The 24,699-nt window shown below is 48.1% G+C and overlaps 4 protein-coding genes across 11 annotated transcripts; 2 read left to right on the top strand and 2 right to left on the bottom strand.

Moving 5' to 3' along the window:
- The first annotated feature begins 4,069 nt into the window (after positions 1-4,069).
- On the top strand, positions 4,070-11,344 carry Cenatac (centrosomal AT-AC splicing factor). Of its 2 annotated transcripts, none has more exons than XM_021659400.2 (11): positions 4,070-4,240; positions 4,316-4,479; positions 4,853-4,951; positions 8,154-8,220; positions 8,292-8,354; positions 8,652-8,716; positions 8,832-8,937; positions 9,356-9,386; positions 10,714-10,803; positions 10,930-11,062; positions 11,145-11,344. In XM_021659400.2, the coding sequence occupies exons 1-11, from the start codon at positions 4,091-4,093 to the stop codon at positions 11,203-11,205; spliced, it is 1,029 nt and encodes a 342-aa protein (XP_021515075.1). In that variant the 5' UTR covers positions 4,070-4,090; the 3' UTR covers positions 11,206-11,344. The 2 variants fall into 2 exon arrangements, with proteins under 2 accessions (XP_021515075.1, XP_060228463.1); XM_060372480.1 differs by having other exon boundaries at positions 8,811-8,937.
- Rps25 (ribosomal protein S25) lies at positions 11,315-14,173 on the bottom strand. The gene is made up of 5 exons (XM_021659389.2): positions 14,035-14,173; positions 13,709-13,804; positions 12,978-13,161; positions 11,455-11,553; positions 11,315-11,361 (listed from the first exon to the last, which is right to left on the bottom strand). The coding sequence occupies exons 1-4, from the start codon at positions 14,035-14,037 to the stop codon at positions 11,459-11,461; spliced, it is 378 nt and encodes a 125-aa protein (XP_021515064.1). The 5' UTR covers positions 14,038-14,173; the 3' UTR covers positions 11,315-11,361; positions 11,455-11,458.
- A 220-nt stretch (positions 14,174-14,393) lies between these two features.
- Positions 14,394-17,482, top strand: Trappc4 (trafficking protein particle complex subunit 4). Of its 2 annotated transcripts, XM_021659364.2 has the most exons (5): positions 14,394-14,653; positions 14,863-15,037; positions 16,069-16,172; positions 16,781-16,907; positions 17,136-17,482. In XM_021659364.2, exons 1-5 carry the CDS (start codon positions 14,479-14,481, stop codon positions 17,212-17,214), a joined length of 660 nt encoding a protein of 219 aa, XP_021515039.1. In that variant the 5' UTR covers positions 14,394-14,478; the 3' UTR covers positions 17,215-17,482. The 2 variants fall into 2 exon arrangements, with proteins under 2 accessions (XP_021515039.1, XP_021515040.1); XM_021659365.2 differs by lacking the exon at positions 16,069-16,172 and having other exon boundaries at positions 14,513-14,653.
- A 758-nt stretch (positions 17,483-18,240) lies between these two features.
- On the bottom strand, positions 18,241-24,614 carry Slc37a4 (solute carrier family 37 member 4). 6 transcript variants are annotated; one of them, XM_060372460.1, is made up of 10 exons: positions 24,480-24,614; positions 22,895-23,237; positions 21,813-22,045; positions 21,238-21,481; positions 20,643-20,801; positions 20,344-20,429; positions 19,726-19,839; positions 19,496-19,558; positions 19,058-19,196; positions 18,241-18,935 (listed from the first exon to the last, which is right to left on the bottom strand). In XM_060372460.1, exons 2-10 carry the CDS (start codon positions 23,040-23,042, stop codon positions 18,769-18,771), a joined length of 1,353 nt encoding a protein of 450 aa, XP_060228443.1. In that variant the 5' UTR covers positions 23,043-23,237; positions 24,480-24,614; the 3' UTR covers positions 18,241-18,768. The 6 variants fall into 6 exon arrangements, with proteins under 6 accessions (XP_060228443.1, XP_021515051.1, XP_060228438.1 ...); XM_021659376.2 differs by lacking the exon at positions 24,480-24,614 and adding an exon at positions 23,921-24,424; XM_060372455.1 differs by lacking the exon at positions 24,480-24,614 and adding an exon at positions 24,006-24,424.
- Between the last annotated feature and the right edge of the window lie 85 nt (positions 24,615-24,699).

Here is a 24,699-nt window from a genome sequence, read left to right as displayed (position 1 = left end):
GGACTGGCCACCCTCCTCTCAGCTCCACCTGCCGGGTATCGACCTGGCAGTAGGTTATTCTGTCAGTAAGAGTCATTTCAGAGAAGTGAAGTGTTTACTCTCTCCCTGGCCTAAGGCTGACGAGGTAGAGCCACTAAACTAAGGATAGAATAGACAGCTTCCACCCCACAGGACCCCTTTTCAGTACTCCTGGCAACCAGGGAGGACAACACAAAGGAATAAGTGATGTTCACCTGCAAGTCCTCAGAGCCTAGCATGGGGTCTGTTAGGTCATAAGGCCTCACCATTGCCTATAAATAGTCACTTCTGTAGCAAGCAGATTCCGAGTATTCCTGGGAAGCATAGAGAAAGGAGCAATTAGCTCTCGCTGCAGAAGCTGGAGAAGCGTCTCACAGGAGGAGACACTGGCTCTGAGGGGTTTCCAAGTCTAGGAAAATAGTCACTAGTCAACCCACAAGTACCCGAGGCTAATCCTGCTCAGTGGGATCAGCTCATGGTCCAAAGAAGCATAGGTAAAGGTTGGGGAAGTGAAGAGCAGAGATGGGAAGGGTAGACATGGAGTGTAGATGTGCATGGGCTATGTGCAGATAAAGGTATCCCCCCCCCCGCTGTAAATGGGAAATGCACCGAATTCTTCTAACAGAGAATTTCCTTATTCACTTTAGAGCATCGGTTGTTTGTCTCATGATGCCAGGGCTAACTGGAGTTGTGGTATATGCTGCTGCCCAGCATCAAAAGAAAAAAAAGCTGGGGGCTGGAGAAATGGCTCTGTGGTTAATAATACTACTGGCTGCTCTTTCAGAGGACCTCTGTTTGATTCCCAGCACCCACTCTTACAGCTCACACCTTTTGTAGCTAACTCCAGTTCCAGGAGAATTGACGCCCTCTTGTGGACTCCAAGGACACTAGGTTTGCATGTAGTGCAGACACACACACACCCACACACCCCCCTCACATACACATGTTGGTATAATGTCCTTTTAAAATATATATGCCTTACCCTTGTTAATTCAAATGCTGATTTCCCCACCCCCAACTCTCTGGTTTCAATCTGGATATTGCATTGTGATACTCACTATAAGCATCCTGTCTCAACTCTTGTGTAAACAGGACACAAATAAAGCAACTAGATACAATGTTGTGCAATGGGAGGAGCCAGCGGACAGGAAAGAGGGGAGGAGCTAGAGAACAGGAAGGGGTGAGAAGGAGGAGGAGCTCGAGGAGAGGAGTGCAGGAGGAGCAGAGCAGGAGGAGAGAGCTTGGAGGACTTGGAGCATGAACCAGACCTAAGATTTCACAAAAAGCAAGTATAATGTGAGAAATCTAAATGTTAGGAAACTGAGGGTTTGGAGGTTTAGGAGGGAGTAAATATTGCCCAGCATTGTGTTCTAGGTTAACTAAAAACCCAGTCTCTGTGTGGTGGTTTGGTTATACAGATGTTTCAGATTAGCAGCAAGCTTTACAAGAAGATAAAACAATGGTAAATATCAATAACTCCTACAAGATACACATAAAACAAAATATTAGAAACTGAAAAGCTGAACATGGTGGCTTACACTTAAAATTCCAGCACTCAAAAACACTGAAGCAGGAGGATCACTGTGAGTTAAGAGGCCAGCCTTGGTGAAAGGGGAGGGAGAGAGAGAAAAAGAGAGAACAAGAACACACTCATGCTGGACAGACGGGGTTCAGCGACGAACAACGCTTGCTGCTCGTGCAGAGCATCCATGCTCAGTACTCAGAACCCTCTAACTCCAGTTCCAGGGGATCCAACATCCTCTTCTGGCCTCTGAGGGCACCAGGCCGACATGTGGTACACATATGTGCATGCAAGTAAAATATTGATATCATGGAATCAATCAATAAATATTTTTAGAAGAAGGAGAAGCTAGACATGGTGGCAGGCCGGGCAGTGGTACACACCTTTAATCCCAGCACTCGGGAGGCAGGCAGATCTCTGTGAGTTCGAGGCCAGCCTGGTTTACAGAGTGAGTTCCAGGGCAGCCAGGGCTAAAACAGAGAAACCCTGTTTCAAAAAAAAAAACAAAAACAAACAAACAAACAAAAAAAAAAAACAAACAAAGCCAAAAAGACGTGGTGGCACATGCATTCCTGGAGGAAGTTAAGGTAAGAAGACCACTGGAGGAGGACGTGGAATTGGAAAGAGGTCAATTCCAGGCATAGGAAATTGAGGTATAGAGATGCTAAAGTCCATTGGAGCAATAAGACTATTGAATGTTGTCTGAAAGAAAGGTGGAAGCCAGTGGAGGTTCTGGAAAGGGGTGAATCAAGGAAGTTGGGAATCATCTGATAAGAAGTTTTAAATGACATACAGGGAGGCTGAGGTTTACTCTGAAGGCAATTCAGTCATAAGTTACTAATCAGGAAAGTGGATTCACAGATTATAAATGAAGTGGGAAGCGACCAAATACTTGGAAACCAGTTATCTCTTATATGGCTGATGGGCCCAGATATACACACAGCTGTAATCCCAGCATTTGGGAGTGGATGAAGGACAGTCAGGAACTGAAAATCATCTCCAGCAACACAGCAAGATAGAGATCAGCCTAGGACACATGAGATCCTGTCTTAAAAAATAAACTCAAAACAAAACAACAGATTGTGCATGAATCCAAGCAAGGCAAGAAAGGAAGTGAAAGAGAGACGCTGTGCACGCCTGTAATACCAGCAGTGGAGGAGGGAGAGGCAAATGGATCCTGTGAGTTCAAGGCCAGCCTGGTCTACATAGCAAGTCCCAGAAACCCAAGGCTACACAGAGAAACACTGTCTTGAAAAACTAAAGAGATAGAGAGACAGACACACAGAGAAACACACACAGAGAGAAAATAGAGGCTGGTTTTAAAACACCTCAGGAGTCCAGTGAATATGACAGCTTATTGCAGGGTGCCTGTGGGACCGAGAAGAGGTGTTAAAGCTCTGAGGAGAAAGGCTTCCCAACTCATAAACTGCCCTGGTGCACGTGTTGCAGCTCTGAGGGGAAAGGTATCCCAGCAGTCAGGAGCGGAGGAATACCAGTATAACAAACCTCACCACAGAGTGGCTGCCTCTGCTCAGGCAAGAAGCGGAAAAGGACTCAGGCTTTAGATATGGTTTTGCCGGGGAAGGGTTGAGGAGCTTTCCAGGGTGATCTGGGATCGGCGGAATTTTGTAGCCCAACCCTGTTTGTTTGTTTGTTTGTTTGTTTGTTTGTTTGTTTGTTTTTCTGTGGGGCGGCGGTTGACTATCTGTTCTGTGAGGCTTACAGCCATTAGTCTCCTGGGGAGGCGTGGCCTCTCAGCTTCATGAAGAGGAAGATGTTGGATTCTGTTTCACGCAAACCAAGATCAGGTGGGAAATGAGCACTTGGCAGGGAAATACTTTCATAATTGAAAATACTTTCAAATTGCAGATGCGTAGGACGTTCATAGTAATTGGGATAGACTGCTTTGATGAAAGGAAAAACACCTGCCTGGGCTGACGGAGGTGGCATACGACATAGAATTTTTGCAAGGTCGATAGAGCATGATTAGCCGTAAGCACTGCAGTTTAAGGAATTAGGTTTCCAAGCCAGTGCTGGGAGAAGTGATTTACAAAGAATATTCTACGGCAGGGCACTTTTAAAGTCGCTTAGACTGAGCGGTCCCCTGCAGGCTTTCTAGAAGCCGGAGGAGCTGACTACCTGCTTAACACACCTCTGCAGCCTTCCTCAGAGGCCCTCATTTCTTCCGAGCCGAATCTTTCCCACGTGTAAAATGCCAACGGTGCCACACCACAAAGCGTCGGGCATACAGTGTGTGCCCTGTAATTGCCAGTTCTGATTTGTTACGTTGTCTAACTTGGGTCTTTGTCAACGCCTAGAAGTGTGTGGTCTGAGGTCCTAACTGGAGTGCGCGCTGTCTCCTGTACCCACACCGGAGTTTTCTTCGGGAGCGTGGAAGGGGCAAGGTGCTCAGTGGTCTGCGCAGCCGCAGAATGGATTGCAATAGCGCCTACAGCCTCTAGGGGGCCCCCGGGACCGCCCAGGTTCTCCTCGCCCCGCCCCGTCCCGCCCTGAGGGGTCAGGGTTCAGTGGGTGGTGACAAGCCGGCTGATGGTGGCGGTGATCGGGAGTCCTGGGTCTATGGCGCCACCGCAGCGATGTCCTCTGTGTCGCCAAACTTTCTTCTGTGGTCGTGGACACGTCTACAGCCACAAGCACCAGCGGCAGTTGAAGGGGGCTCTGGAGCGGCTTCTGCCGCAGGTGCGGACGCGGGGCTGGGGGAGGCCGGAGATGCGGGCTGTGGTTTCAGGGTCCTAGCTGGCTTCCGTCCGGCAGGTGGAGGCCGCCCGCAAGGCCGTCCGCGCCGCCCAGGTGGAGCGTTACGTCCCTGAGCATGATCGGTGCTGTTGGTGCCCGTGCTGTGGCTGCGAAGTGCGGAAACACCTGAGCCATGGAAACGTGACAGTGCTGCAGGGGGGCCTGCTGGAACATCTGGCCAGGTGATAGCTGGGGAACACCCCTCGCCCCGGTACACACGCAGAGAGGCGCACACAGGTGGCGTGGAAAGTTGGAAGTGGGGAGAGGACGGTCGGTTTTGTGACTTCGTTGGGGTGTGAATTACCTGGCCGTCCTAGGAGCGTAGGGTGTCTTAGCCCCCACTGTGGTCCCAGTGGTGTGGGTGGTTTTGCTAAAAAAAGCCAGCTTGCCCTCCTCCTCCCACTTTATTGGAAGAAAGGAGTTCTGAGGTAGAGATCTGCCTTGTCCACAGAAGCAACCCAGAAGCCAATCTGCATTACCTACCTAATGCTTTGATGCCTAGTACCGTTTTACTGCTTTAATGTAGCTGCGATTACTCTTTCTCTCCATTCTCAGCCCAGAGCATAAGAAAGCTACTAACAAATTCTGGTGGGAGAACAAGGCCAATGCCCAGATGAAAGAGAAGTTCCTGATCTCCCCCCAGGACTATGCAAGGTAAGTCATCTGTTATAAAAGATGTAGCAAAGTGAACTCTACAGATCTTTGTCAAGCACAAAAGCTTCTATCAATTGGAAAGTTTGGAGGGAGTGTGGTGGTTCTATAATCCCATGACTAGGGAGGTGGAGAGTGGATCCTTGAGAGTTGGAAGCCAGCCTGGGTACAGAATGAGACCTTATCTCAAAACCAGAACAGACTGGGGAAGTTCAGCTATGTTGGTGCTCATTTACTGTTGCAGGTCCTAGCTGAAGTGGGAGGATCACAAGCTCCAGATCCCCCCAAGCTATGTACTGGAAAGTCCAGCGAGGATTTCATTATTATCTAGTGTTTTCATAGCACTTTTTTTTTTTTCCCCTTTTTGAGATAGAGTTTCTCTGTAGCCTTTGCTGTCCTGGACTCACTTTGTAGTCGAGGCTGGACTCAGACTCACAGAGATCCGCCTCCCGGAGTGCTGGGATCACAGGTCTGCACCACCGTGTCCAGCTTCATAGCACTTTTTATCAGTACACCCTCCACGCTCTATACTGAACACACATTCAAAACGTGTTGACTGGGTATAGTGCCTTAGGCCTGTAGTCCCAGTTGTTTGGAAGGCTAAGACAAGAGGTCAGAGGTCAGAAGAGGTTATCTTGATCCCCGGGAACTGGAGTCAGATGGTTGTGAACTGTCTTGTGGGTGCTTTAAACCTGTGTCTCTATAAAACAGCTAGTACTTTTAACGTCTGAGCTATTTCTTCAGCATCTGATTTTTGATTAGTGAATGAAGAGCTATAGAAACATATTATTGTTGAGGGTAATGAATTTTTTTTTTTTTTTTTGAGGCAGGGCCTCTATGTAGTCCTGGTTGTCCTGGAACTCACTATTAGATTGGGCTGGGCATGAATTCACAGAGATCTGCCTATACCCTTCTAATTAAAAAAAAAAAAAAAAGGTATAAAAGAGTATACCAATGCAGATTATAGGTATATTGCTGTACCCAGGAGGCTAAGACAACTACCTTACTTGTTTAGAGATAGGATCTCACTACATAATCCATGCTGGCCTCAAACTCAAGATCTTTCTCCCTCCACTTCCTCAGTGGTGGTATTAGTTAAGACTTATTTTTGTTTTATGTATAGGAGTGTTTTGCCTGTATATGTGTTATGCCATGAGCATGTAGTATCTGCAGGGGTCAGAAGAGGATGTCATGTACCCTAGAACTGGAGTTATGACAGTTGTGAACCAGCATTTGGGTGCTAAAAACTAAAACCAAGAGCTTTTTACCTCTGAGCCATTTCTCTAGCCCTTATTATTATTATTCTTGATAATGGTGTCTGTGTATGCATGCGTGCAAATTTAGGTGTCCCTGGCGGCCAGAGGTGGTATTTTCCTGGAGCTGGAGTTACAGGCAGTTGTGAACAGACCCGCATTTGTGTTGGAATGTGAATTTGGGTTGTATGCAAGTGCAGTATGTGCGCTTAACTTTGGATCTTTCTCCAAGTCAATAGTGGTTTTGTTTTTTTTTTTAAAGATTGATTAGAGTGTGTGTGTGTGTGTGTGTGTGTGTGTGTGTGTGTGTGTGTGTGTTGGGTATGTGTGTGTGTGTTGGGTATGTGCTTGTGAGTGCTGCTGCACATGGAGCTGGAGTTACAGGTTGTTGTCAGCTGCCCAACATGGATGCTAAGAACTGAACTTGACTCATTGGAAGAGTAGTATATGCTTTTCTTTCTTTCTTTCTTTTTTTTTTTTTTTAATGATTTATGTGTATGGGTTTTTACCAGCATGTATATCTGCATACTATTTGTGTGCCTGGTGCCCTCTAAAGGTAGAAGGGGGCATTAGATGCCCTGGAACTAGAGTTATAGTCTCCATGAACCACCGAATGGATACTGGGAGTCCATCCTGACAGAGTTCTCTAGAAGAGCAGCCAGTGCTCTTAACCACTGAGGTATCTCTTTTAAAAAGTGAGGTAGCCTCACTTTTTAAGTATTGCAGTATACAACAAATACAAATATGTTGTTGGGGACCAGAGTTTTTGCTGTGGCAGAAGGGAGATACATGTAAGGAATGGAGGGATTTAAATAGGAAAATACCCTACAAATTTCTTAGGTATAAAGGGTAAGTGGAGGGACTGTCTCTGACATGAACTCAGTGGCTGGCTCTTTGACCACCCGACCTGAGAGAGAGGCAGCCTTGCCAGGGCACAGAGGAGGACAAGGACATTGCAGCCAGTCCTGATGAGACCTGATAAGCTAGGGTCAGATGGAAGGGGAGGACCTCCCTATCAGTGGACTTAGAGAGGGACATAAGAGAAGATGAGAGAGGGAGTGTGGGATTGGGAGGGAATGAGGAAGGGGGCTACAGCTGGGATACAAAGCAAATAAAATGTAATTAATGTAAAAAAATAAAAATTTAATTAAAAAAATAAAAAAAGATTAAGTGGGCTGGGCAGTGGTGGTACACACCTTTAATCCTAGCAATTAGGAGGCAGAAGCAGATCTCTGAGTTTGAGGCCAGCCAGTGTTATACAGAGAAACCCTGTCTCAAAAAGCCAAAAAAAAAAAAAAAAAAAGGTGGCATTAATGGGGACAGGGTAAGTGCTGGCACTTCACCAACAGTGTAATATGCCTGTTAGAAACTATTAACCTGAGTAGCGCATGCCTTTCATCCCAATGTGGATTTCTGTAAGTTCGAGGACAGCCTGGTCTACAGGGGTTAGAGATCATTCTCAGCGGTTAGCAGAAGACTTGAATTCAGTTTCCAGTTCCCACTAGTTGTGCAGCTCACAACCACCCATAACTGTAGCTCAAAGTGATCCAACGTCCTTTTCTGCAATCCAAGGGAACCAGAAAGGCATGTAGCATACAGACATACATGCAGGCGAAACATCCAAACTCAAACTCATTAAAAAAAAAAGCTCGTAGAGCTTTGTGACAGTGTTAGGTGTACCAGTAAGAGGCATAGATGCTCACGTTAGCAGTTTTTTTGGTTGGAAATTCACAGAATTAAGCTGAGCGTGGTGGTTCATTCCTGTAATCTCAGCACTCAAATGGCTGAGGTGGAGTTCCATGCTAGTTGAAGCTATACAATCAGATCCTGCCATTATGTTTTTTTTCCCTCAGAATCAGAAACTATCCACTGAAATGTTCTTTATGGCTGGTGGGGCTGGAGTTTTAGGTGGATTTAGCTCTTTTTCAGTATTTCTGTAATTATATTTTTAGGTTTAAGAAATCCATGGTCAAAGGCTTGGATTCCTATGAGGAAAAAGAGGATGGTGTGATTAAAGAGGTAGGAAGAAAGGCCTCTGAAGGACCTCTCCCCATAGTCCTGAACCGACCTAAGTATTGTCTCTCCCACAGATGGCAGCTCAGATCCGTGAGGTAGAGCAGAGTCGGCAGGAAGTGGTCCGCTCTGCCTTAGAGGTTGGTTTCTCTCGGAGGACCCTGAGCAGTATCCAAACCCACTGATGCCCGGCGTTTCCTGTCCAGCATTTCAAGTCAGCTCTTCTCTCAGGAGCTACTGGGTCACAAGTTCATATGCCTCAATTCCCTTCCCTGTTCACCGGGGGCAGGCCGCTTTAGTAGAGATGTGGGTAGGGCTGGGAGCTGGCAGATGGGCAGTACCCTCCATAAGTTACTGGAGTCTGCAGTGTTGGGGGCATGGCCCAGGCAGGCTCTTAAGCACTTTAGACACATTTATTTTTCCTGAATCAAACTCAGCCTCAGGCAGAGCCAGATCCAGAAGAGGGCTCTTCGGCTTCTGGAAGCTGGAAAGCAACCAATGGGTAAGTTACTAGGGAGCATCTTGAGTTGGATGCTGGGAAATGGGAGCAGACCTAATCTTTGCCACCCTCGCTGCTCAAGGACCTCATCTGCCAGTCTGGCTCCTTTATCTTTCAGCCACATAGCCTCCAGCTCACAGCAGGTAACACACTTGGACCCGCAACGTGTTCCAGAGCTTGACTGGATGGGGACAGGACAGCACCTAACTTTCATAGGCCATCAGGTACAATGGACAAGCGAACCCAGAGTTGTCACTAACCCTTCAGGTGCCAGAGCACTATTTTGGCTTTTCTACCTACTCTAGCTATCATCTTCTCCATTGATTTTCCCTTATTGAACCCTTCCTTGGTGGTGTTCCCAGATTCCTTTGCAACTTTTCAGGGTGTTCAGCATCAGGGATTTGAAGCTATGCCCTATTACCCTGCCATTGAATCCTAGCACCTCCTTCCATTTTTTTGTTGTCATGTAACTTTACCAACCAGTTTTACCCCATCTACCTGTCTCACCTTGGGATTGTTCTGTGACTGGTGAGTTCTTCAGAAGTGAAGTAGATTGTCAGAAGTTGTGTTCCCCTCCCTTAACATTTACTGTCTCTAGCTATTTTATCTTAGATCTATTTTCCTTCCCCATTTTCACCACAGGATACACCTGGAGTTGGTAACATCCACTCAGGTAAGTTTCTGAAGTGTTTCTGTGGCTGGTTTTTGTTGAGGCAGGCTCTCACTGTATAGACATGGCTAGGGGTGGCCTGGAGATCACCACACTCAGCTCTTTTAAGACAGATTAACTCTTAGCTCATGCAACTCAAGTGCTAGAATTAGACATCCCATATCTAATCAGTTATTTATTTATTTTTTAAAATAAAGCTTTGAGGGCTGGAGAGATGGCTCAGTGGTTAAGAGCATTATCTGCTCTTCCAGAGGTCCTGAGTTCAATTCCCAGCAACCACATGGTGGCTTACAACCATCTATACCCTCAACTGCTCTCTTCTAGCATGCACGTGCACATGCAGATAGAGCACTAATATAAATGCATAAAATAAAATCTTTAAAAAAAATAAAGCTTTGAAATTTGTATGCAAAATAGATAAAAACTTGCAAGAACTGAGGAAATGGTTCAATAAGAGTACTTGCTTCTAATCTGCAGTAACCATAAAAGTCACATGTGACTTTAACCCTTGCTGGCCAGCAACCCTAACTGAAACCAGGCTTGTTTTAGTTACTGGCATTCTCAATGCAAGACACACAGCAAAAGAAAAACCTTGTAAGTTCAGCACTTGGGAAGCTGAAGCAGGAAGGTCTTGATTTTTAAGCCCGCCTGAGCTGCATGCTCAGGCCAGCTCCATAAAGACTAACTGCATGCAACAAGTGCCTTGCCGTGAGGTGGAAATTCCTGTAGTTCTGGGAGTATAATATACCACCTTGAAAGAGCTCAGCAGTCACTTACAAATATCCCTTCCAAAGCACAAAAGCTCTAAGAGTAAAACCCCGAAAAAGTGCAGTTATATTGGAAGTGTTTTAATGAAGTGTAATGCTTTATTAAGCTATTAATTCAGGGCTTTCACTGTGGTGACTCATATTTTTATCAGGATTTTTCCTTAAAAAAAAAAAAACCAAACCAAACCAAATAACCGGTGGTGCTATTGCATTCCTTTAAAGCACTTAGGAGGCAGAAGCAAGTGGATCTGAGTTCACTGCCAGCTTGGTCTTCAAAGTAAGTTCCAGGACAGCCAAGTCTACAGAGAAACCCCATCTCAAAACAGAAAAGCCTTATGACCTCAGTAGACAACACATGGGCATGGTACAGACATAAACACAGGCAAAACATAATACACATAGAAGTGAAGTAAAATCTAAAAAGCCACCAGAAAATATGGCTTTAGCCATGCTTATGCTGCCTACTGCCCAACTCCAGGATCTCTGTGGTTTAATTACAAGCATACCTAGCTGGAACATGTTTGACAGTATTGTGGATCTTAAAGGGCTTTGCTTTGTTCTAGGTGCTACACCCCCCTGGATGATCCAAGAGGAGGAACACAGCTCTGGAAACCTCCCCATAGGACCTTCCTATGAGGAATTTCTTAAAGAAAGTAAGCAAGCTATCCCAAGCAGAACTCACTTCAAGTGGTTACATCTATAGACTCAGCTACTTAGTTGTCTGAGACAAGACTACTTAAATTCAAGATTAGCTGGGTCAGCTTATTTTCTATTTGCAGAGGAAAAAGAAAAACTGAAGAAACTCCCCCCAGAGCGAGTTGGTGCCAACTTTGACCACACCTCCAACACCAGTGCGGGCTGGTTGCCTTCTTTTGGCAGAGTCTGGAATAACGGACGCCGCTGGCAGTCCAGGTATGCATAAATCTCCAGAGTTTAATTAGCTACCTCCCCACAGATTTTCTATTAATCTTGCTAAGTCCTTATTTCCTTTCAGGCATCAATTCAAAACTGAAGTGGCAACAAGAAGCAAGCAGTCACATAAAGGAAAAAGCTGAAGGGTCTCAGCCTGATGATACTCTTCTGATCTCATGGCAACAACTCCATTCCAATTATCATTAAGACCAAAAAAAAAAAAAAAAAAAAAAACTCTCCGGCAACCATTCATTTGACTCAATAAAGTTTTATTTTTTAAAATGCACAGCTGATTGAACCTGTAAAAAAAAAAAGGAAAAAATTAAATCATAATCTAAGGCTCTCATAAAGGGAATATACAATACTCCAGCTGAAGGACCTCCAGTTCCCACCTGCTTATGCATCTTCACCAGCAGCTGGGGCATCTCCACCCTTTGTGTTTCTGGTGTAAATTACTTGGGCTCTGTGCTTTGAAACCAGCTTGATAAGTCCTAAGGAGAAAGGGTAAGGTTTTAAAACTTCAATTTGAAGGTTTTGCCTGCATGAGTCTGTGTACATTCACAAATGCGTGTGCACCCGGTTATCTGAGAAGGCAACCTGACCCTCTGGAACCGGCATTACAAAGGGTTTTGAGCAATCTTCTCCAGCCCTAAGGATGACATTTTTTTTTTTGGAATTTTTTTGTTTGTTATTATTAGTTACATTTTATTGACTCTGTATCCTGCTCCCTTATTCCCTCCCAATCCCACCCTCCCTCAGCTTCTTCCTGCCCCTTTCCAAGTCCACGGATTGGGGAGGGCCTTTCTCTGGCCCTGTTTTATCAGGTATCTTCAGGGCTGGCTGCGAAGTCCCCCTCTGTGGCCTAGCAGAACTGCTCCTCCCTACACACATTTGCTATTTCTTTTCCAAACAGAATTACTTAGCAATTAGATTGTCGGTGCTTATGGTGCTAAAGGGTCCTACTCTAGTCCATGCTAGTCTGGGAATTGGCACTGATCAGTATTCAATGTGCTGGGATTTACAAGCATATGCATTTGAGCAGGGTAGTGGTACCAGGCAAAGGCCAAAGTGAATTGCCTGGACAGCCAGGGCTACACAGAGAAATCCTGCCTGAGGCAGGGAACAACTAACAAGTGTGAACCACCACTTTTTTTTTTTAAGGATTTCCTGTAAATTTAGTGTGTGTCTAAGTGCAGGGAGAATCAACTATCAGGAGTCAGTTTAGGCAAGATCTTCCTGCTGCTGCTACTGCATAGCAGTATACTAGGCTAGCTGGCCTCAGAGCTTCCAGATCATTCTCCGGCTTCCAATCTTGCCATAGGATATTTTGCATGAGGCACTGTAGGACAGGCATGTCTCTACCAGGTATCCTTCAGACCCTGAGTATAAATTAGTGGGCCACTATGCCCATATAAGGTTGACAGTTTATACTTGTGCTCCAACTAAAACTACAACACCCAGACCCTGTCACTTGAATTAGTGTATTTAGAAGAAAAGGCAAATCGAAGGCAGGAAGATCATTTGCCTAGATTAAATAGTGAAATGGTAATGCAAAACAGCAGGGCATGGTAGTGCTTGCTTTCAATCCCAATAGAAGTAAAAAGGATCAGGAATTCAAGGCCAGCTATAAATGAGAAGAACAGCAGCAGTAGCTGCACATGGTGGTGACTTTAATCTCAGCATTGGAGAGGCAAAGGCAGGTCCATCTCTGTGGGTTCAAGGCCAGTCTGGCCTTTAATCCCAGCACTCAGGATGGCAGAGACAGGAGGATCTCTGTGAATTCTTAAATTAGACCAAAGTTCTAGGACAGCCTTGGAGAAACTTGTTTGTCTCGGGGAGAAAAACAATTTTCTTTTTCCCCCAATAATGCTACCAACAAAACAATCCAGCCCTAAAAACGTAAGACACCGCTTACCTTTACTAAGTAGCTCTTGAAGGGCTGCCCTGGCCAAGGAACCGCGAATCTTCAGTCTCTCAGAGACCACAGCTGGAGTAATAAGCTTATAGTTGGGAACTTCCTTACATAATTTGTCATATGTGGCTTTGTCAAACAGCACCAGGTTGTTGAGCTTGTCCCGAACTTTACCTTTGGACCACTTCTGCTCGTCAAGAACAAACACAAGCACTAGTCAGCTTTCTCTCACAAACAACACACGTCTGAGAAACCCTTGTCACCCCCTCAGGAAAATTAAAAACTTAAAAGCAGCAACGAAAACAATCTTATGGCTGGGGGGGCTCACCACCTCATGGAGAACTGTATAAATGAGTCGCAGCATTAGGAAGGTTGAGAAACACTGCTTTAAAAATATACATACCATCATATTCTTGAAAATGACTACGAACTTGAGTAGAGATAATTAAGTCAAAAAGCTGGACCAGGTGGTGACGCCTATACCCCCAGCACTCGGGGAGGCAGAGGCAGGCGGGATCTTTCTGAGTTCTAAGCCAGCCTGGTCTACAAAGCGAGCCCAGGACAGCCAGGGCTACACTGAGAAACCCTGACTTGAAACACAAAACAAAAAAAAACCCCAAAAGACAAAGTCAAAAGTATGATTCTAGAACTATCTGGAAAAAAAAATAATAATCACATTACAGGTTCACAAAAGGTCCCCTAAAATCTTTCTCTTACAAATTGCTATCCCTTACCTTCTTTTTGGCCTTGCCACCAGACTTATTTACTGGGTCTTTGTCTTTTTTGGCCGACTTTCCGGCATCCTTCTTCTTCTTGTCGTCCTTGGGAGGCTAGGGAAAGAAAGCGGGAATGCAGGCTGGTCATAGGATGGCCCCACGCGCTCCCATCCAAGTTCTTCACCAACCCCGGCGGCGGCGCCGGAGCACATGGACGCAATGCCCGCGGCCGCCCCGAGACGCAGGGCCGCAGATCACGAAGCGCTGCGCACAGAGTTGCCTCCACCGCCCCCCAGCACCGCTCGGCCCTCTGAACCCCGCTGCTCGGCACTAACGAGCCTCACCATGGCGAAGCTCAGAGAGCGGCGACGACCCCTGCAGCCTCACTAAGATGTCGGAAAAAAAGGAAGCCCGTCTGCGCGACAGTCCCAGAAGCCTCCGCCTCGAGAGAGTACTTCCGGGGCAAGGGGCGGGGCCATGTTCGGGCTACTCTCCGCCTCATCCTGCCGTGTTAGAGGGAATGGGGGAGTGGCTTCCACCGTGAAACCTATTCCCCCTAGGCGCTAGCCGTAAATTGCTTGAGCCTGCTGCGAGACAGCGACAAATGCTCCTCTCTGGCGCTAGAAACACACTAGACCAGTTTCCAGAAATTCATTTTTTTGGCTTTATGGGGGGGAGGAGCGGAGATCATAGTTTGCGCATGCGCCCAACGGGGGCAGGGGGCGGGGCTATGACTAGTTCCGGGGCTGGAAGAGGCAAGATTGTTGCGCCCTATCGGTAGCCCAGCAATGGCAATTTTTAGTGTTTACGTGGTGAACAAAGCCGGCGGCCTGATTTACCAATGGGACAGCTACTCGCCACGGGCTGAGGCGGAGAAAACTTTCAGTTACCCGCTGGATCTGCTGCTTAAACTGCACGACGAGCGTGTACTGGTCGCTTTCGGCCAGCGCGACGGCATCCGGGGTGGGCTGGGCTCGAGGGCGGGGCCGGCGCTGCGGAAGCGGGCCGGTGGGAGTGACAGGAGGGATTGGGGGTGGAATGGGAGTGAAAGGAGGTGCGGGGCGTGGACCAGGGTGCCTCTGACAACTTTTTTTTCTTTTTTTTAATTTTCCGAGACAGTTTCTCCGTGTAGCCTTGGCTGGTGTCTCTGATTCTTAGCCTCTCTTCTGTAGTGGGCCACGCAGTGCTGGCCATCAATGGCGTGGACGTGAATGGCAAGTACACGGCCGACGGGAAGGAGGTGCTGGAGTACCTGGGTAACCCGGCGAATTACCCGGTGTCCATTCGATTCGGCCGGCCCCGCCTCACCTCCAACGAGAAGCTCATGCTGGCCTCCATGTTCCACTCGTAAGTGCCCCTTCCCCCTCTAAACTTTTCCTCCCCAGACTTTCTCTAGGCTGGCTAAACTGTTTTCTGTGTTCTGACAATCATTTGCACCTCTTCAGTGGCTGAGCTCTTTTCATGAAGAAATAACTGATTAGCTGTATCGAGGTTTGAGGTAGTTTGATCTTACCCTGTCAGCTTCTGTCCTCTTAGCCCTAGTTTCTTCATCTTTAACAAATAAGGTAATTGACCTTTTTAAATGTTTTTTCGAGACAGGGTTTCTCTATGTAGCCCTAGCTGTCCTGGAACTCACTCTGTAGACCAGGCTGGCCTTGAACTCAGAGAACTGACAGCCTCTGCCTTTAAAGGTACTGGGTTTAAAGGCATGTGCCACTACTACCCGCCTAGGTAACTGAATTAAATGGACATTAAAAGTCTTCCTGTGACTTCCTATGGTGTAAGGTGTGTTGACATAGGATTAGCCATGTATTCCTTAGCATTTAGGCTTTAGCTAACATACTTAGTGTAAAATGTTTCGTATTGGGGCTGGAGAGATGGTTTGGTGTTTTCTGCTCTTGGGAGAGCCAGCATCCACATGGTGGCTCACAACTTTTAAGTCCAAGGGATTCGATGCCTTCAGGCACCAATCATACATGTGGCACACATACATACATACTTGCAAGCAAGAACACTTCCCATTTGTATTTTGTCCTCATTGCTACATAAAGCAGCCTACCAAGGAGGCTAGAGATGAATTGACTTCTCTGTCACCAGATGACTGAATGACCAGACTTGAGACCATAAATAAAAAAAAAAAATTAATCTTAGGGAAACAATGTTACATAGCAAAATTATGATGTACAATGTGTATAAAGGGCAAATGAACCTAAAAGAAATTTTGACACTCCTGCTAGGCAGTTCACAGTATTTATTTGATTGTCCCAGGCTGTAAAGTAGACTCCTCCAAAGATTGGGTACTTGAGTGGAACAGTTTGAGGAGCACTTTTCCCTTACATCACTTGGTACATTCTCCACTTTACCTCCTTTGCATACAGGCTCTTTGCTATTGGTTCCCAGTTGTCTCCGGAACAGGGCAGTTCAGGCATTGAGATGCTGGAGACAGACACATTTAAGCTGCACTGCTTCCAGACACTGACAGGTATGTGTCTGCAGAGGTCACAGGGGATAGATGGGGCTGACAACCCAGGGATTGACCTGAGATTTGGTGGACAATGTCAGGGATGGTGTCAGGTTTCTCAGGCACAGTTGTACAATTACATCCATTTGTTTTGTGAATCCAAAGCCAATATTGACTCAGAGGCTGATTTTGTTTATGTCAGCTAGTGTGCTCAACCCTGGGTTTCGATCAAATCCACATTAATGTTAGGTTTCACACGTTTTGGAAGGTGTGTTCTAAATAAAAATTGAAAGCCGAATAGACCTGGCCTTTGGATCCTGCTTATCCTTGCTTCACTCCTTGGTGCAGATGCCAGAACTGCCAGAGTTTGTCTTCTGGTTGTCCTCTTTCTACTGAGGAAGTCCAAATCTGAAAATGGCAGTTGACCTTGAGTCTGGTCACTCATCACCTAATGACAGTACAGCCACGTCATCTCTGTCCTCCTTTGTTAGCTGCTTTATGTGGCAAAAAGGACAAAATAAAAATGGGCTTAATGGTAGTACTTGACAAAATTGAAAGGACTACAGAAATACAGAATGCTATTTGCTGTATTCTCTGTCCTCCAGTAACCATTTCTGGCTTTATTCCAGGGATCAAGTTCGTGGTCCTAGCAGATCCTAGGCAAGCTGGAATAGATTCTCTTCTCCGAAAAATTTATGAAATTTACTCAGACTTTGCCCTCAAGAATCCTTTCTACTCCTTGGAAATGCCTATCAGGTAGGTAGTCCCATTCCCCAGGTATTGCCAAAGCCTTGTGCTATCTCCCACGTCATTTAAAGTGTGACCAAGTATTGCTTTCAGATAGAGACAACAGTGACCAGCTCTATTGATCTTGAGGACACAGGGTCTCCTTGTGCTTCAAGACCTTCAAATAATTTCTACCAGTTCTGCCTTGTAGTGGGAGTATTATACCTCACAATGTTTTGTCTTCTGGGTCTGTCCTAGATGTGAGCTATTTGACCAGAACCTGAAGGTAGCTCTAGAAGTGGCAGAGAAGGCTGGCACTTTCGGGCCTGGGTCATAAGCTGAGCCTGGAGTGGACCCCTAAATTCTGAGACATGCTGCAGAACGGCTTTGCTGTTTCTACTCCAGTGAGGATCCTATTACAGCAGCCTTGCTAACATACTTGAAAATGGAAGAATGCTGAGCCTGGTGATGGAGACAGATCCTGGGCTAGAAAGCTATGTTCTATGTCCTTTTGTATATATCACAGTCCTGTGCCCTACTCTGTACAGATTTATTTATGGAGGAAGCTGGCTTAGCAATGCTGTAATAAACATTCCTTTGTTCTAGTGTTTGCTGTCCTTACTGATGGTTTGGGAGAAAGGCATGAGAGGGGAAAGTAGAAATGGTAAGGGCATTCTGCAAAGGTGAGGTACTATCTTCTAGTAGAAAACAAAACAAATTGGTGTTCATTAAACAAACTAACATAATAGTTTCACTCTTGAGCCTTAGATGTGGTCCCAGAGCTGCTCGTTTCCTGGGATCCTGAGGGGTGAAGGTGGATGATAGAGCACATATTAGCACTTAACAATCAAGCTAAGTTTTATCTCAGTATACACTGACACCAGGATGTACATTCTTTTACACATAGAATTTAGGACATTACAAAGCACCTGTGCTGCCACAAGTCAAGCAGTTTCTGATGGCCTGAGTTTGTATACATGCTTTCTGACCACCCTTCATCAAATTGTTCATTTGTTAGTTTGTTTTGTTTTTGGAGACAAGGTTTCTCTGTGTAGCCTTGAATGTCTCGGACTCACTTTGTAGACTTTGTAGACACAGAGATCCGCCTGCCTCTGCCTCCCCTGGTGCTGGAATTACAGGCCTGTGCCCCCCCCCAGCCCATCAAGTTAGTTAACCTATGTGCACAACCCAGATGTGTACAGTGTTCAGCTAAGGCTGAGCTTGTGCTTCAAAGGCTCCATTTATGCCTCACTCCAGAGAAAAACCTTTCCTTTTGTGGGTGGAAAGTACCGATACTGAATACTTTCCAACGGAAAGCAGTGTCCAGCTTATGTCTCCCTTTGAAAGAATGAGCCACTGACTGTTTAGTATCAAATCTAGTTTTATTAATCTCTAACAAGTCTAACCCTCTGTGTTCCTCCCTTTTGCCCCAGGGTATTGATGAGAGTGGTTGCTTCCTCTCTTCCCTTAGGGACTTAGCAATAACTTTGCCCCCTGCCAAGAAGCCTTGGGATACAACAGAAACCACAGGCCATTAATGTTCTGCAGCTGGAGAGACAGCTTCACCTCACTAGGAGATGGGAACAGGACAGGGCCTAGGAGAGAATGAAGGGTATAGGAGACGCCCTGAATGCAGGAGTTGTCTGTCGATGACTAGATGGTAGAAACAAGTTGATGGAGTCTATAAAACAAAACCACCATTTAAATAGAGAGTAGGATGGGGAGTTGGGATCTCATTTGCCAGTGATAACTTGCAGCACCATGGACGTCCAGGGAGACAGTGTAGACACAGAAAGGCGAAGGTTCTATGCTGACCAGCGCAGCCCCTCTCCGTTTCTGTGCCCTGACAGCAAGGATGCAGTTGGGGACGCTCCGGAGTTGAGTGCTGTCTTCACTCTGCCTTCTTGGGTACTCGGCCCATCTTGGTGCGGATATTTCGAAGCAAGAAGAAGACAGCTGTGCTGGCTATACAGATCACTTCTGCCACCCAGAAGGCTGTGCTCCAGCTATAGTGCTTGGCGATGGTGCTGAAGGGTAACCCAGCCAGAAATCCACCCACTGTGTGGAGAAGGAGAAGAACCTGAGCCGTGTGTGAGGGTTAAGCAGGTAGGCAGTTCTACCTCTGATAGGCCTAAGCAAGGCATTGAAGGGAGGCAGCTATTCCAGCAAATGCCACTTACCATTGGCCATGAGTCCCACAATAGCATGGGAGGTGCCACACAAGTTGGGAGGGGCGCTCTCATTGGCTATGACTCCAAACAAGGCAATGGGACCATAAGAAGAGAAACCAAATACAGCTCCCAGCACCAGGATCCAGATCTGCAAGGGCAGCAAGAGATAGCACTGAAAATTAGGAACCGCCCACAAGTGCCTAAGGAGGAACAAACTAGTCAAGGCATAGCCAGGAGCCATCCTCACCCCACTCCCCAGTACTGCTGATGATACAGCTGGCACAATGAATGAGCCAGCCACAAGGGCCTAGGTGGGCAGAGGAGACATTCCTCTGAGTTGGATGCTGGCTGTTTGAGAATTTGTGCAAGCTGGGTTGGTTAGGGGTCAGACGGGTGAAACAAAAGTGAGACAGACCAGGAAGAAAACCAGAGATATCTTTAAGGCACCTCGTGCTCGGTAAAGCCTGTGAGCTCAGCCAAAGGATGGAGAGCAGGAGTCCAGAAAGCATCCTAGAGAGCAGAGGAAAGAGAAGAAAACCAGGCCCAGAGTGGAGGTGGGACACAGAGTACTGAAGAGAGAAAGTAAGGTACTAAAGAACCACAAAGGGAGAAGGAGCTGGCCCGGAGGAGAGGGTCTTACTTTCTCTCCCTTGCAGACAGCGAGGCTCTATATTTACCTTGGGTGAGTCACTGGTCACCGTTACCCGGAAGAGGAACATGGACGCTGCCATGCCAGCCATCATGAGCAGCAACAGGCCATGGCGAGGGTTCCCATACATCGACAGCCCTGCCTAAGGATACATTGCCAGCCATATCAGGTCCTCTGAGCAGGGCAAAACACCCCCACCCCTGGACTCTGACACAGCAGGACTATTGCTGACAGGTCTTTGGCAATATGTCACAGTTCCTGGCCCCAGACAGCTCTGGGAGGCCCTGGGAGCTGCTCAGTGTTCTGAGGCCAAATTCCACAACATCCCTTCCTCCACCTTGGGGCAGGCATGGGATACGTGCTAGGGAGCTGCACCTGGTCCAATGCCACCCCTGGTTTTCTTAAAGGGCAGAGAAGCTTACTGACTAGGGAGAAAGATTCTGGCTCCCTTTGCCAGCGGTTAGAACTTTTCCCACAAGCCTCATCTCTACATCTCTAAGGCAGGTAAGAGAAGCCCTGGAATCATTCCCATCCCACCCAACTTCAACCTTCTGTGCCAACCAGACCATACACCAGGACTCCTGTCTCTCCCCTGACTGGCCTAGCCATGCAAGGACTCGAAGAGCCTCTCTTACTGCCCACTCACCTTTGCCATGGCCCGGTCTGACAGGTAGCCGGCTGCAATGCTGCCTACAAGGCCTCCAACTTCTAGGGCACTTACATAGGAACTACCTGCGTGGGGAATTGTAGGGAGAAGGAAGGGAAGAGAGAGAAGAGATGTTTTCCCATTGAGGTTGTCCCACAGGCTTGTCCTACGAATCAGACCCATGATCAAGAGTGCCCAGCCTCAGGGAAGGACTGAGTTGGTAAAGGGAAGCAGGGCCTGCATATCTCCTGCACTGACTCTGATTTTTACACCCTTCCCTGTCCAAACACTCATCTTACCCACAAGGGCGGACTGCCCTCTTTCCTGGATAAGGAAGAACTGGCCCCAGTCTGTACAACAGGTCTTTACTCCAAAGACCACAAGGTAGCCGGTGGAAAGCACCCATAGATAGGGCGACAGCAGCAGATCCTGTAGGGTGCTGTCCTCCTTTGATGAGCCTGCAGTAGGAAAAGGCCAGGTAGGATTCGGGCTCTGGCCCCAGGGCACCACCACCATTCATTAACCTGCTGTCAGGACAGAACCTAGGTGCACAACCAGGAATGATGTGAAAGTAACTCCTTAAACCCCTGCTCTCCTTTCCCTACCTTGCTCCAAATCCCTCAAGTGAAAGAGAAACAGGACTGGTTCGAAAGAAAAAAGGCACCCAGATTGCTTAAACTTACGGCACTGTTCAGAATAGAGAGGTCTGTGCTGTCAGAGAAGGCCCAGGAAGTGCTGGCTCTGGCTTTCAGAATAGAATTTTACCTCTCCACCCAACCTCCATTGCCACTCCTTTGCCTACATCCATTGGCAAGTAAAGGCTAGTCCTAATAAAACTGTGCCAACTAAAGGGTGAATGAAGGTGCCCTAGGTGTCAGCTTGGTAGACGCTCACCCTTTTTGCCCTTGGCGGGGGTAGGGTCCAGATTTCGGAGTCCAACATCAGCAGGTTCATTGTGGATGAGCAGCAGACAGAGGAAGGAGACAACCACACACAGTGCCCCAGACAGGGCCAGTGTGCTGCGCCAGCTATAGCTCTGGGCAAGGACTGTTGCCAAGATAGGTCCCAAACCTCCAGCCAGGTTCATGCTGGTTGACAACACAGCCCACCAAGTGCCAAACTGGGAAGGCTCAAACCACTGTGAGACAGAAGTGGGCAGAATAGGTGCCTGGCTTACAGTCCACGGCGAGGGAGCAGCTCAAGTGTGGCAGACCAAGAGACTCACATTACAGGCATGAGGGAAAAGAGTGCTTCTACTTGGCAGAACCAATTCCCTCATCTGCCACCCGATCCCACCACTCTCAGGCTCCTAAAATATCCTAACAGCAGGAGGAGCTGGCGGGGAACTCCTGAGGAACCTGCTATGGGTTAGGGGAGGAAGGTAGGGGGCAGGGGTGTCAGAAGGGGCATCTCCAAGTGTTCATTAGGTACAGTCTGCCATGCCAGGCAGGCATGTCGGATGCACTCACCTTCCTCAGGATCTTCCCACAGGGGGGCCAGCCTAGTCCCTGTGCAAGGCCATTAAGAAACCAGAGAGCAGCAAAGACTGGCACTGTGGAGCTCCAAGAGAAGACGACGTTGACCAGACCAACCAGGAGCAGCCCAGAGGAGAAGAGCCAGCGAGCACTCATCTGATCGGACAGCACCCCACTCACAAACTTGCTGATGGCATAGGCTGCCGACTGGCTGCTTGTAATGAGCCCTGCAGCAGAGAGGAGCAGGGAGCAGGACACCTGAGGGGTTAGGGACAGGGCAGAGGCACAGGAGGGACGGAGGAAGGCAAGGGGTCAGGTGTGTACAGGTGCTTGGCAGGGTGAAACAGGTTCCTTCCCAGATTAACAGGCAGACCTGGACGGCAGATCCGACACTCTCCTGCCCGCCGAGCCATGCATAATAGGCCCAGGCTGACTTGGGACTTCTTAGATTTCTATCTGTCTGTCTGAACTGGAAAGGTGATGTTTTTCTCCCTGGAATTTGCAGTGCCCTGAATGCCAACAGAAGGCCTCAAGCAGTTCTGCTGCCCCACCATGCCTGAATGTGGAGTGAAGGGCTCTAGAATAAAGTATGACACCAAGCATGGTGGTGCACGCCTGTGATCCCAGCACTCGGGGAAGCAGAGGCAGGCGGATCTCTGTGAGTTTGAGGACAGCCTGGTCTACAAAGTGAATCCAGGACAGCAAAGCCTACACAGAGAAACCCTGTCTCAGGAAACAACCAAAAGAAGAAGATCTTACTCCTCTTGGAAGGTGGCATGGCAGGACACACCAAAGCATGGCACTACTTTCCCCGTGTTCACTGTAACCTGCAGGTGTAGAATGCCACCTACAGGTGTGAAAACCTTGCTAGCCCCTCCACCCCCGTGCCTGCTGGGCACAGGCACATATATCAGCTAAGGAGCCCGCCTCTGTCGTTCATCCACACCCATGCACATGGAACTCAGCCTCTGCACCTGGTACATGCTCGAAACCCTCCATGCACACTTCATGCTTGTATACACCATAGTCCAAATAGTGTATCCTACAGCCCACCACCCTACCCTTCCAAGGCTCACCCAAATCATCCTTGTCCAGAGCAATCTCATCCACCAAGGATGGCATGACAAAGGAGAAGGTTTTGCGGTTGAAGTAGTACAGGCTGTAGCCCCCAAACATGGCCGCAAATATGACAGTGCGGTAATAGCCATAGCCTTGGGCTGCCATGGTAGAAAAAGCAGGCCCTGCTGGCCAGGTCACAGTGCTTCTGACCACAGCCTCTTGACTGCTCCTGCTCGCAGCTCCCTTTAGTGCCCGGATCTGCTGAGCTGTGTTTTTCTGCTCCCTCCTCCACCCAGGCTCTTTATAGCCGCCTTCTGGACAATCATTAAGCCTGGGGCAGCAACCAGGGAACCCAGTGTCCTGAGGGAGACAAGAAAACAGTAGATTACTGAGAGCCAAACTGGGGGAGGAGGAGAGGGTCCCTGAAAGAGGCATGCCTGTCTCCAGGATTTCTGCCCTTTCCCTCCTTTCCCACATCCTCTTGCTGGTGAAACCAGCTGTGATTAAAGGCTCAGCCTAATTACTTTTGTCTGCATGAGCCCAGGGGAGGCTGGGGGACAGCCATGAGCTGAGAACTCTACGCCTAGTCCTACTCCCTTAGTCAATGAACTTTCTCACTCACCCAGGTTCACTGAGGGCTCCAGGCCTCATGAGAGGCACTAGACTGGTTTCTACATCCAGTCTCTTTCAAACAGGCCACGGTCTCTCCTGGCCTTGCAGAGCTCACTGCACCCAATGGGTATACTTTTCCTAATAGGTATCCCCTTCATCGGAGGGTACGTTCCATGATCTCACTCATGATAGTGAACAATGCATACATTTTCCTTATATAAACAGTGATAACGCTTAAATCTATAAATCAGGCCTACTAAGGAATTAATAAAACACAACATTGCACCATAATAAAAGTGCCTAAGCCTATTGTTTATTTCTGTAATTTCCCATTTCATTCCGTCACTGAAATGTGCAAAGCACAACAGTGGATGAAAGGGACCTAGCTAACTGCAGTAGTTGCAGAATGAAACAAGGATAAGCCCCCTTACTTCGCTCCACAGTGACACACAGAAGGCGCGCTTGGGCCTAGGTCTGGATGAGAGCCCCTTGGAACTGCATCTGGGTCCCTATTACCCTGCAACATCAGTCGGGCTTCGGTACTGCAGGGGTGTGGGCCCGGTAGCACGCCACCGCGGCTTTCCGCTCGGCTGCGCGGCCGCTGGAGCAGAAGGCGTAGGCGAGGGAGCCGCACGGAGCCTGGGGAGAGGATCCTCGCTCTGGCAGCCTAGGCTCGGCCAGTCAGGATGGGCGGGCGGCGCCGCTCGGCACATGCCCAGCACCCCATGTCCTCAAGCCACCCGGGACACCCGACTCCAGGCTGGGAACTGCGGGTCCTGGGGACAGGAGCAGGAAAGCTGCGGAGACAGACCGCTGCAGCCACGAGTGCGCCCGCCGCGTCTGCACGACCGCCGTCACTGGGCCGTGGAAATGTCGCCATCCCGGAAGGGCAGCCACAGGGACAGTCGGAAGTCAGGGGAACCCCAAGGCCCCAGAGTTGCCCTCGGGTCCCGCCCTCACTGACGCCCCTCCTTCGCATGCCACCCCTACCTGGATGGAGGCGGGGCTCGAGGAGGAAGGCTGGTGCGCACGCACAAAGGTGGGCGGACTACTGTCCACCCTGTGATGAAGACGTCATCGTGACTGCACTCGGCTCCCTTCATAAGGACAATGCCGCTTATAGGCTGAGCACGTGTCCCATTACGGGCAGTCGGCCAGTTTCTATGGGGTGCCTCCTGTTACGACCAATCTAAAGAAATACTCCCAGCTT

The sequence above is a fragment of the Meriones unguiculatus genome, chromosome 1, assembly GCF_030254825.1.
Source record: "Meriones unguiculatus strain TT.TT164.6M chromosome 1, Bangor_MerUng_6.1, whole genome shotgun sequence".
Classification (NCBI taxonomy): domain Eukaryota; kingdom Metazoa; phylum Chordata; class Mammalia; order Rodentia; family Muridae; genus Meriones; species Meriones unguiculatus.
Note: the sequence above shows the minus strand (reverse complement) of the source record. Positions and strands in the feature narration are given on the sequence as shown.

What these genes read in the sequence shown, in the direction of transcription:
- Rps25 (XM_021659389.2), bottom strand. An exon ending in GTGGCAAGGCCAAAAAGAAG is followed by an intron (nt 13,162 to 13,708) that starts GTAAGGGATAGC and finishes CTTGACGAGCAG; the next exon opens with AAGTGGTCCAAAGGTAAAGT. An exon ending in TCAAGAGCTACTTAGTAAAG is followed by an intron (nt 11,554 to 12,977) that starts GTAAGCGGTGTC and finishes CTTTCTCCTTAG; the next exon opens with GACTTATCAAGCTGGTTTCA.
- Trappc4 (XM_021659364.2), top strand. Translation starts at nt 14,479, where the DNA reads ATGGCAATTTTTAGTGTTTACGTGGTGAACAAAGCCGGCGGCCTGATT. An exon ending in CCAGCGCGACGGCATCCGGG is followed by an intron (nt 14,654 to 14,862) that starts GTGGGCTGGGCT and finishes TCTCTTCTGTAG; the next exon opens with TGGGCCACGCAGTGCTGGCC. An exon ending in CTGGCCTCCATGTTCCACTC is followed by an intron (nt 15,038 to 16,068) that starts GTAAGTGCCCCT and finishes CTTTGCATACAG; the next exon opens with GCTCTTTGCTATTGGTTCCC.
- Cenatac (XM_060372480.1), top strand. Translation starts at nt 4,091, where the DNA reads ATGGTGGCGGTGATCGGGAGTCCTGGGTCTATGGCGCCACCGCAGCGA. An exon ending in TGGAGCGGCTTCTGCCGCAG is followed by an intron (nt 4,241 to 4,315) that starts GTGCGGACGCGG and finishes TCCGTCCGGCAG; the next exon opens with GTGGAGGCCGCCCGCAAGGC. An exon ending in CTGCTGGAACATCTGGCCAG is followed by an intron (nt 4,480 to 4,852) that starts GTGATAGCTGGG and finishes CTCCATTCTCAG; the next exon opens with CCCAGAGCATAAGAAAGCTA.
- Slc37a4 (XM_060372460.1), bottom strand. Translation starts at nt 23,042, where the DNA reads ATGGCAGCCCAAGGCTATGGCTATTACCGCACTGTCATATTTGCGGCC. An exon ending in CCCCGCCAAGGGCAAAAAGG is followed by an intron (nt 20,802 to 21,237) that starts GTGAGCGTCTAC and finishes TTCCTACTGCAG; the next exon opens with GCTCATCAAAGGAGGACAGC. An exon ending in CAGGCTTTACCGAGCACGAG is followed by an intron (nt 19,197 to 19,495) that starts GTGCCTTAAAGA and finishes CTGCCCTTGCAG; the next exon opens with ATCTGGATCCTGGTGCTGGG.